Here is a 10,977-nt window from a genome sequence, read left to right as displayed (position 1 = left end):
TTCGACGCAACAAAGCTGTTGGATTAAGAGCCGAGCGTAGGAAAAACTTCATTCAATCCCTCGCTCACGGTGAAGGCTTGGCGATCACCCACTCCGAAAAGGAAAAAGCGATCTTCAACCACTTATCGGCCTTCCTTGGGACGGCCACGCCGCGCGCCACGGGGCTGGTTTGGGAGGAGCTAGGCTACGGCCCCCACGACCTGCTTCACCTGGACGCCCCTTTCTCCATGGACGAGATCCACTCGGCCATCCTCGCTCTACCGGCCGAGAAGTCCCCCGGGCCGGACGGCTTCATTAGACGTTTCAACCGTGCTTGTTGGGATATCATCAAACATGATCTGAAGCTGGCCATCGATGCTTTGGCCAACGCGGGGGGGCACATGTCCCCATTGGTCAATTCGGCCACGGTTGTGCTCATCCCCAAGAAAGGAGATGCGTCCTCCGTCCGCGACTACCGGCCCATCAGTCTCATCCACAGCCTTGCCAAAATCTTCTTGAAGCTCATGTCCCTCCGATTGGCGCCCATCCTCCCGGAGCTCGTCTCTACTAACCAATCGGCGTTCGTCAAGAAGCGCTGCATCCACGATAACTTTTTCCTCGTTCAAGGGATTGTTCGCGACATGCATCGTAAAAAGGAGGCCGGCTGTTTCCTCAAGCTGGATATTTCTAAAGCCTTCGATTCGGTCTCCTGGCCTTTCCTGCTGGAGGTCCTCTCCGTGCTCGGATTCGGCCCCCTCTGGAGGCAATGAGTTTGCATGCTTCTCTCCTCCGCCTCTTCCAGATTCCTCCTTAATGGAGTCCCTGGCCCGATCATTCCGCATGCTAGGGGCCTTAGGCAGGGTGACCCCCTCTCTCCGATGCTCTTCATCATCGCCATTGACCCGCTTCACCACATCCTCCGGCGTGCAGCGGAGGAGGGGATCCTCAAGCCGTTTCGGGCGGCTAAAATCATATGCGCGTCTCCCTCTACGCCGACGATGCCGGCATTTTCACTAGCCCCCACGTTGACGATCTGCGGACGATCAACTCCCTCCTCCGGCTCTTTGGCGATGCCTCCGGCCTCCGCACAAACCTGGAGAAGTCAGAGATCTTCCCCATTGGTTGTGACCCGGGCTAGATTGCCGCGATGTGTGACGTCTTCCCGACTAAGGGAAAGTTTGTAGTGCACCCACAAAAGTAAGAATTCTGAAAATATCACATCACTCACAGGGTAACAATTGGCATCACAATTCAATCCGTACGGTGAGAAGAAAGAGGAAACAATATATAGAAATATCTGCAAAGTATCTAGTGAAAAATGGACTTCAGGAACGTTGAAAAAAAAGAGGAAAAAATATATAGAAATATATCTTCTGTGCAGAAAAGTAGAGTAAAGTAGGTGATTACAAATCCCACCTTTGATCAGCGTCGTTCTTTGTCGGTCCAATGGTCCACGTCGTGAGTGTTGCACCTTTACACTGGATATTTCATCAAACTATCACTGCTATTTCACTCATAGTAGGGATATTAGGGACGCAATACAGTTAGCCTGACTCGGTAGGTAGTGGCACACGATAAGTGGTTCTACCTATAAATACAGATAGGACCGTTCCAAAATGTTCATACTTTACTTGATATAAACTTTGCTAGTATAAAAACTAGAACTCAAGTATGACAAAATACCACGTGAAAACCACCTTTACAGTGTAAATTGTGCAAACACTCCATAGAAATCTTATTTACATTGAAAAGATTGACACTAAGCAAATTGTGCCGGGGGAGGGGGGACATGGCGGCGCACCGCGGAAATGCCGACGCGCATGGGAGCAGAATTTTGGGACATCGGCTTTCTCGCGGCTTGGGGCGGTGGAGGCACGGGAGCAGGCGCGCGGCTGAAGCGTAGGCGCCTAGAGGAGCTGGGGCGTGGGGCTTGCTCTGGGACGGCGTCGGCTTGCTGGAGGGAGGTGGCGCGCACTGGGGGGTGAGGCGCTACACGTGCGCATGAAGAGAAAGAGGAGAAGAAGAGACCCAATCCTGAGGAAGAAGGAAAAGAATCGAGTGGATTTCTCGTGGGATCCTCAGGCTAGTGTGATGAGAAAGAAAATATAGGAAACCGGTTATAGGCAACCTATCTGAGAAGATGCCAGATTTTTCCAAAAACGTATCTAGATCAGTGTTGGGGGCGCTGGAGAGAATCTGAAGACACATGCCAGAGGAGCTCGAACGGCCGATGCCCCTCGCCGTTACCACAAATCAGCAGAGCGAGGCGCTGATGCAACGATGATGGGCACCTGGATTATTACTACTTCTTGCTCGTCGTGTCAGTCTCTACAGCGAACTTTGCCGTTTTTGTTGTCCTCGCCAGAAACTACACGCCTAACAGGGTTAGATGGTCGGATTGATTTTTCTTCTCCTCGCAATCTGCAGTTCTCCATGTAATGTATGAAAAAACTAAGTGAGTATAGAAATTGTAATTATATATTCTAATTAGTGATCAGAATGCCATTCATAATTGGATTTTTTTTGCGGGACGTTTTTATATCTCAAATAACATGGGAATTACACTCTGTGTTCAACACGGCCAGCAACTCATCCAGACCGGAGCCCAGCCACACCGATGTCGTCACAAATCGCCTAACAACATTGGCTAAAGTGTGAACCGCACTATTTTGAGCTCTACTAATCTTTTGAAACTTAAACGCCCTTCCACCTTGCACTAACCGGAGACCCTCATCAACATCTCCTTCGACTCCAAGTGAGCCGGAGAGGTCGCGCGCGGGCGCCAGTGAGCGCCGCCTTTTTTTTAGGGATTTAATGTAGAATGACGAACTATGTTTTATGTGTCTGAGGTGATGATGAATGTATGAACTATGTGTTATATTCTGATAATTGGTGTATGAATCAGCACACGAACTATGTTTATTAAATTTACAATAAAATATTAAGGGGCCTGTTCTGCCGGACGCGAGATCATAAAACCGTTTTTAGGTACACCTTATTTTCGATAAGGAGAGCTTTTATTGAACTTAAAAGTCACATCAAGATGATTTTAGGTATACCTTATGGCTGTTATATGGGCCGACGATATAAGGTATCTACTAATAATGCTCTTATAAGTTCTTTTGTAACTCATCAATCACCCTACCGTGCTCTTGTATAGTTACCCAGAATAATGAATGAGAATACCAAAACTGAAAACCGAATCCAAATTAATCGAAACCGAAACTGAATTAGCTGTTACAAATTTCGGTTGCTAAGTGTAATTAACCGAATTTAATTACATTCGGTTATTAGTCTCGGTTAACTGAATAAACCGAACTGATGATAAATAGTTTAAAACCTATGTCGTTATGCACTCATATCAATTTTATTATATAGTGTATGAAGTGTTTTTGAAGTTTGATGCAACTTCAGTTATGTCAAAATTTCTCTATTTAAAAGTTCGAGTCATATATGTGTTGCAAATTGTGCTAAAACTCACGATTTGATGTTGTCTATTTTACTGTAAGTTCACAAGTTCGGTTATATTGGTTTAAACTGAAACCGAACCGAAGTTTTTGGTTAACCAAATTGTCGGTTAGCTAAGAAACCGACCATATTTCGGTTGACATTTCTCGTCAACCAAATTACTGAAAAACCGAAAAAATCGAACCAACTTCTCGGTTAAAACCGAATGACCACCCCTATAGGCTATACAAGGAATTGAGTTCCTCGTCAGATATGATGGGGAACAAATGAAAAATAGTTAGTGCAAGGTATATATATAAGCCGAGTGCAAAGTTTTTGCAACGAAATACAAATAGGACTTTGAGTGGAACCGCCTGCATGAGAGATGACTATTTTTTTCCTTTAAAGAAACAACTCAACGTCTAATTTATTGCCAAGAGTGTTGATACCAGATTGACCCGGAAGAGTACATTGAAAAGCACAACAAGAAAGAACTAGAGTTTGGAGGTAGGCTTAGAGTACAAAAATAAGACCTTCCCCCTCTTTCAAATATTCGGAATGTACCAAATTGCAGAGGTCCAATATCCAAAGCTAGCAGGAACATCCTCAAACATCTGATTTTCCAAGCCATAAATCACTACACCTACCCAACCAGGAAGACCAAAATTGTCATGGTTTACCAGATGAGGTGTAGTGAAGTAGACACAGTTGGGTCTCAGCTCCGGAAACTCTTTGGTGGGCAAACACGCCGAGTGGTTTAACCCAACAAACACAGCGTACTCACGCAAGGCTGTCGAAGAACTCAGCCCCACCAGTTTCCCCTCTTCAACATCGACTTCAAGGATCTCTACCTCAATTTTAACGGGACAACAAGCTTGTCGTCTTGTTCGAAGAGTTCGTATTTGCAGGAGGCTGCCAGAAGGTGTAGACACTAGGAATCTAGTAAGAACCCTCCCGCACTTCTTATCCCCGTCGGCGATGATCACCTGTTTCGTTGGTTCATGTGGCCCATTGAGGTCCCACATCTCAATCACACCACGCAGTGTCACCGTAAATAACCTGCCATCGTGGTAGACACAATCGGCGTACCGCTCCCCTTTGGAAAGAGCTGCAGCGAGTCGCCAGCGGCCCTCTCTTGCTCTTGCAAAAGATACCCGATCGCCATCGTAGTGAACGACAATGGCAGTGTAATCACCACCGTGAGAGGAAGAAGAAGATGGGTCGCATGACAACACCACCTTTTGGTAGAACCACCGGCCAAGTCTTCCTGTAGCAGGATTAAAACGCTGATGATCTTTTCCATAGCGATAGCCCACAATGCCTCCCTCGGTATCGTATACCCCCTTGACGCACTCAAAATCAGTGATGGGTGGGAGAGGGATCGTGTCGAACGTGAAGGGGTTGCAGAGGACGAGGTTGGATAGTTCATCTGACGCGATGAGCCAGCCATGTGAAGCTCCACACCAGTTCAGGTGGCGCCGCCGGCCTGAAGCAAATTAACCTTGTAGCGCGTCTTGTACTCAGCGCTGAGCAGGTTCCGGAACTCAATTGTATCGTCCTTGAGATGGAGCTGCTCCCAGTGCACGAGCCAGGGCGTATGGGAACGAGGAACGCCGGCAGCCGCAGCGGCCGAGCACCATGAAGAGCAGACGGCCGCGGCAGCCAAGGCTTCAGGAAGCTCGAGGAGGGGAAAGACGAGGCCAAGGAGGTCGCCTGGGAGATCCGCCCAGCCACTACTTCCACGAAGATCTGTCATCGCAAACCTTTTTTTTTTTGGTTCCGCGCCATACGGATATGAGTACTAGGGAGCAAACTATAGAAGCTGGAGTATTAAGCAAACTTAGTCTACGAGTCATCTACGGGTCGGAAAAGGAGTCCATCTGGATTTACAACACTTTTGCAGAGGAATAACGCGAGGCAAATTCCTAGACAGATCCGGACTGCCGTTGCCGACTAGGCATGGGACGCACTGGATGCTTTCACAGGTCACGTCCCCCGCTCCAAGAGGTAGTTCCCTCGATTTGTTCAGGAACCGATACGTTGGTTCATTGTGTTAAAACTGTTGTACGGAGTATAATGGTCTGTTGTCACGAGATACCTCAACCTCAGACCAAAGTGTCATATTAGTCACAACTACCAATAATAGTGCCATTTACCAGCTTAACTGAAAAAAGGTCAGCATTGAAGACAAATCACTCACGTGTAACTATTTTACAAGGCATATCTCAGTACAAGTAATGCACAACAGCTATGGCGACAAGCCAAAGAAAACAAAATTGCCATCGCCATGCTTTTGGATTGGCCGCTGAGACAGTACAAGTGAGTCGATTGCGAGCTACTGGTCTTGCAAGGAGGCAGCTAGGTCCAGGTTTTCGACATGAGAGGAATAGGTCTTTTAGTTCTGATCTTGCCCCAAAATCTTATTTATGATACCAACAGCGAGATTGTGCTTCCAGACGACCTTAAGAATGCCCTCCCAAGAGCTTGGCACTTGGAGAATTCCTGAACACAGACAGCTCCATCTAGCTTGACCTGATAAAAAGCAAGGGCTTTACAAGATTGCAATTGGTGTACTGCGTTGTTTCCACCACAATGATGTGATCTCATGGTGTATACACAAATAAAATCTAGATGCTCAGAAGGATCACCGCTCCCTATTTACCTCTACAACAGCACTCTGCTTTGATTTAAGAAATCGTGGTGCTGTATTACTTGGCTTGCCTGTCTTGTCAAGTAATGCAACGGTTTTTGTTATTTCTGCAGCTTCCTTCACATGATGTATGTGAAACTCCACCTATGTCAATAATATTGCTATGATTACACTGGAAAAGAAGCTAATCAAACGGAGTACTAGATCTTTATCTTTACAGTTATAAAGATCTGAGTTGGTGTTCGCGAGTTCACTCCGACAATACTGCCCCTTAATGGCTACAGACTCATCTAATTTTTATATATCATGATCTTTTGACTATTCTTGATTGGTTTTGGTGACTTTCAAGATAAAGGAAATCAAAAATAATATTTTGAGATAATTCTTATTTATCAGAAATTTTTAAAAATATGAGCCACAGCCACAGATTCTTAATCTCATAGAAAAGCAAATTCTTAATCTCATAGCAAAGCACGGACATTTAGCTAGTAACAATAATAAGTCTGGTACAAAGTCTGTGCAATGGAATAATAAATACCGAGTACTTTATAAATATGTTAACAAATGAGACTTTTATTGGACTCACCTGCGTGAGAGGCGACAATCCGATGAGACCTTTCCCCTCTTTCAAATTCTCGGAATATACCAAATTGCAGAGGGCCGATATTCTCCATAACTAAATCCAAAGCTAGGAGGAACATCCTCAAATGTCTGATTTTCCAAGTTGTAAATAAATACACCCGGCAAAGCACGAAGACCAAAATTGTCATGGTTTACCAGGAAAGGTGTAGTGAAGTAGACACAGTTGGGTCTCAGCTTCGGAAACTCTTTAGTGGGCAAACACGCCGAGTGGTTTAACCCAACAAACACAGCGTGCTCACGCAAGGCTGTCGAAGAACTCAGCCCCACCAGTTTCCCCTCTTCGACATGGACTTCAAGCATCTCTACCTCAATTTTAACGGGACAACAAGCTTGTCGTCGTGTTCGAAGAATTCGTATTTGCAGGAGGCTGCCAGAAGGTGTAGACACTAGGAATCTGGTAAGAACCCTCCCGCACTTCTTATCCCCGTCGGCGATGATCACCTGTTTCGTTGGTTCATGCGGCGCATTGAGACCCCACATCTCAATCATACCACACAGCGTCACCGTAAATAACCTGCCATCGTGGTAGACACAATCGGCGTACCGCTCCCCTTTGGAAAGAGCCGCAGCGAGTCGCCAGCGGCCCTCTCTTGCTCTTGCAAAAGATACCCGATCGGCATCATAGTGAATGACAATGGCTCTGTAATCACCACCGTGAGAGGAAGAAGAAGATGGATCGCATGACAACACCACCTTTTGGTAGAACCACTGGCCAAGTATTTCTGTAGCAGGATTAAAACCCTGATGATCTTTTCCATAGCGATAGCCCACAATGCCTCCCTCGGCATCGTATACTCCCTTGACGCACCCCAAATCAGTGATTGGTGGGAGTGGGATCATGTCGAACGTGAAGGGATCGCAGAGGACGAGGTTGGAAAGTTCATCCGCCGCGATGAGCCAGCCATGAGAGGCTCCACACCAGTGGAGGTGCCGCCGGCGCCCCTCGAGCAAATTAACCCTGTAAGTCTTGTCGGCACTGAGCAGGTTCCGGAACTCAATTCCAGGGCATGTGCTCCTTGTATTGTCCTTGTGATGGAGCGGTGGGCCGTATTGAATCGGTTCAACGCAAGTCATATTCCAGGACACGAGCCAAGGCGTACCAGAACGAGGAACACCGGCAGCCGCTGCGGCTGAGCACCAGGAAGAGCACACGGCTGCGACCGCCAAGGCTTCAGGAAGCTCGAGGAGTTGCAAGATACGGCCCAGGAGGTCGCTAGGGAGATCCGCCCAGCCGCTACTTTCACAATTATCTGTCATCGCAAAAGTCAACTTTTTTTTGTTAGACGCCATAGGGATACTAGTACCAGGGAGGAAACAATATAAGCTATCAACCAAACTCAATCTTCGAGTCGGAAAAGGAGTCCATCAGGATTTACAACACTTCTGCAACGGAATAGTGCGAGTTAAATTACTAGACAGATTCTGACAAGCTCCTTCCCAAAATCAATCGATCCCTAATAATAAAAGTAGGAAGGTTTCCTTCGTCGTCGTCTGTCGTGCATCAATTTTCGTGCATGTTCTGATTTTTCGTGTCTCCTTACACTCCATCGAACCTTGCTTTTCCTATTTCCACAGCGCTGCCTTCTCGGGCCGCCGCCACCGACTCAACTGCCCGCGCAGCACCTCCCTGCGGTGACCGCTCTCGATACTCGTCGGCGCCGGATTAGATTATCGTGCAAGAGACGAGCAAAGGGGTCCAGGGCTGATCGGCGCTATCCACCGTTCCTCGTGCACTGCACCACCGCGTGCTCTGACGCCAGCCACGGCCGGCGGGCGGTGTGGACTGGGTGCCATGTCCATGGCCGCGGCTGCTAGCATGGGCTCCGAGATCATTTTGATTGAATGTCCAATTATATTATTATGTTTCGTATAAACATGAATTTTCGTCTGCACGTGTTAAGCGGCCTTGGCAATGCGACCAACTGAGAACGAATAAGATTTAGCTAATGCAAGCGCTTGGAGGGGAAAAAAGAAAGACGAATCGCCTAGCAACAAGTACCTGATTCCGGTTGGGGCGATATGCAAAGCATGATCCATCGGATGAATTTGGAGATTCCTTCTCTGGCAATGAAGAAGGCGACCCCCGCGATATCCGCGTCCATTTGGGGTTGTGGTACGCCGGAGTTAGGCTTTAGGCTGTGGGCGGGTTTGCGGAGGGGACGGGGAGAGGCGGTTCTAGGGTTGGCGCGGAGAGAAGGTTGAGGAGGCGGATAGAGTTGGGCGGTGGTGGGTTGGGCGGCACCTGCTGAGGAAGGCGGCGGCGGCGAGCGCCGGAGGAGGGGAGGCGGCTGTGTGGTATGGGTATTTTCTTTTCTGCTTTTTATGCGCCGGAGGGAAGAGACGGACTGGTCGGCTGGTGGGAAAAAAGAGATACCTTTTCCACGAAACCACTCTGTTTCTCCACGCCTCGAGTGGTTGGGGAGGAAACCCTCGCGGCTTATTCTCGCGACCGAGAAGGCGGGTGCGGGTGCGGGTGCGATGCCTTCAGCCTCCGAGATCCTCCCTCCGTCTGGCGACCGCGATTGACGCCTCCACCAAACTCAACCGCCTCCCTCCGTCTGGCAATGGCCCGGCGATCGCGAGTTCCTCCTCCTTCGGATACTCCACGCCCCCGCGGTCCCGCTGGTCCTCACTGACGACCTCGAGGCTATCAGATCTGCGAACGTTAGTCGAGCCTGTTCGTCCTCCTACTTGTTCGTCTATTCTCCACCGTGATGTTGTCCTCGCTGACCTCACTGATTAATTTGCTGAGCCCAGATCCACCATGTGTATCACAGGACATCAAAGGTAGGAAATTCTGTAGCAGCGGCGGATACTGTCTCCTGAACTGCAGCAGACCCCGGAGATCTCGATCGTGTACGCCTCCACCTCCCATTCTATCCACATCATATGTTTTGTACAGCCCGCTCTCTAGTTTCGATGCCAAGCGTAAAACTTTAAAAATGTTAAGAGCGTGATATTTCAATTTTCTCTGTAAATATCCAATCTTGCAACTCTTTGATTGGGTAATACTATATCTATTTTCGCCCTGTACCAAAGCATGTGAACTTTGACATAAATCGTGGATGAATATTCACTTTTGATCAATTCACTTTCATGCTCCCTGGTCGTCATGGCGCGTGGCAGCGGCCGGCCGGCGGCCTGCTGCGTTGGCCGGGGTCCCGAGGCGCCAGATCTGGTCGCTGCGTTGGCCGATCTGGCCCGTCGGCAAACTGGCGGTGAGGTTGGTGGCTCCTGCGTGGTGGCGGCGCCGTTGCCATGTTGGAGGTGCTTGGGGCAGTGGGTTTGCAGGCCGGCGGCGCTGCGGGTCTTCCCCGCCTCTGTCCGGCGACGCGGGGGTGCGCGTAGGAGAAGGTTTGCTCTGGGCGAAAGCCGATGGCGTGGCGTCCGTGTATGTCACTCTCCTCTTGGGGGCTGTCATGGAGCACTTCGTCCTTCTCAGCTCTCGGGTCTCATCTTCGGGTCAAGGCCTAGACCTTGCGGTGCAGGGTCAGACGATGGCGTCGTTTTTGCGTCGCTTCCCCTCCTGAGGGCGTCGTCTTGAAGATTGTGTTTCCCTTCGTGCTTTCCCGGGGCTGGCCATGCACGGCTTTGCGGTTGGCAGGTGCCCAGCCGGCGTTGCGAGTGTTCCGTTGGCGAATTTTGTGGCACCGACGACGGTGTTGAGCAAAAATTAGGTTACGGCAATGGTTCTGGTAGTCGGTCCTTCCGACATGTCCCCTGGCCTTTCAGGTTGGGTTTGCTTCGTTGTTGGGGAGTCGGTGTCGCCAGCTCAGAGGAGTGATGCGTGATGACGATGACTTGGTGTGAGGTGGTCCGATCTCTGAGGTTCTTGTTCAGCGCTGGCAATGCATATTGCCTCTTTGAAGCTCACCATCAGAATCGGCGGCTTTGTTCGCTTGCAAGGATGGTTGCCTGTTTGGCATGGACCGACACGAACTTGCGTGCCTGCAGTGGAGGAGTCATTTCTTGGTCATTGGTGGGGGAAGTTGGAGTCGCCAGCTCAGGAGGAGTGTTTGTGTGATGACGATGACTTCTACTTGCAACCTCGACGGCTCTCTTCGTCTCCGTGCATTGAGTGAGTGTGGGTGGCCAGGGCAGTCAGGGTGGTCTTTAGTGCGGTCATGTTTCATGACGGTCCTATGAAGATTGTAACGGTTTTTGTCCGATTTTCCGTTAATTATCTGGGCAATTCTATTCCTCTTAATTAATAGATGAAGTCTTGGGACTACGGTTCAAAAAAAACTTATAAAGTGCAA

At 49.0% G+C, this 10,977-nt stretch overlaps 1 protein-coding gene across 3 annotated transcripts; it reads right to left on the bottom strand.

The window, feature by feature from the left end:
• Window positions 1-5,560: 5,560 nt before the first annotated feature.
• On the bottom strand, window positions 5,561-9,077 carry LOC100836425. 3 transcript variants are annotated; one of them, XR_733230.3, is made up of 4 exons: window positions 8,718-9,077; window positions 6,663-7,968; window positions 6,089-6,220; window positions 5,578-5,958 (listed from the first exon to the last, which is right to left on the bottom strand). XR_733230.3 is itself a non-coding variant. In XM_010242051.3 (3 exons), the coding sequence occupies exons 1-2, from the start codon at window positions 8,818-8,820 to the stop codon at window positions 6,704-6,706; spliced, it is 1,368 nt and encodes a 455-aa protein (XP_010240353.1). In that variant the 5' UTR covers window positions 8,821-9,077; the 3' UTR covers window positions 5,578-5,958; window positions 6,663-6,703. The 3 variants fall into 3 exon arrangements, 1 of the variants encoding a protein (XP_010240353.1); XR_002961402.1 differs by lacking the exon at window positions 8,718-9,077 and having other exon boundaries at window positions 5,561-5,958; window positions 6,663-7,975; XM_010242051.3 differs by lacking the exon at window positions 6,089-6,220.
• Between the last annotated feature and the right edge of the window lie 1,900 nt (window positions 9,078-10,977).

This window comes from Brachypodium distachyon, chromosome 5 (assembly GCF_000005505.3).
Source record: "Brachypodium distachyon strain Bd21 chromosome 5, Brachypodium_distachyon_v3.0, whole genome shotgun sequence".
NCBI classification, from domain to species: Eukaryota; Viridiplantae; Streptophyta; class Magnoliopsida; order Poales; family Poaceae; genus Brachypodium; species Brachypodium distachyon.
The sequence above is the reverse complement of the archived record's forward strand: the minus strand, read 5'-3'. Positions and strand labels throughout refer to the sequence as shown.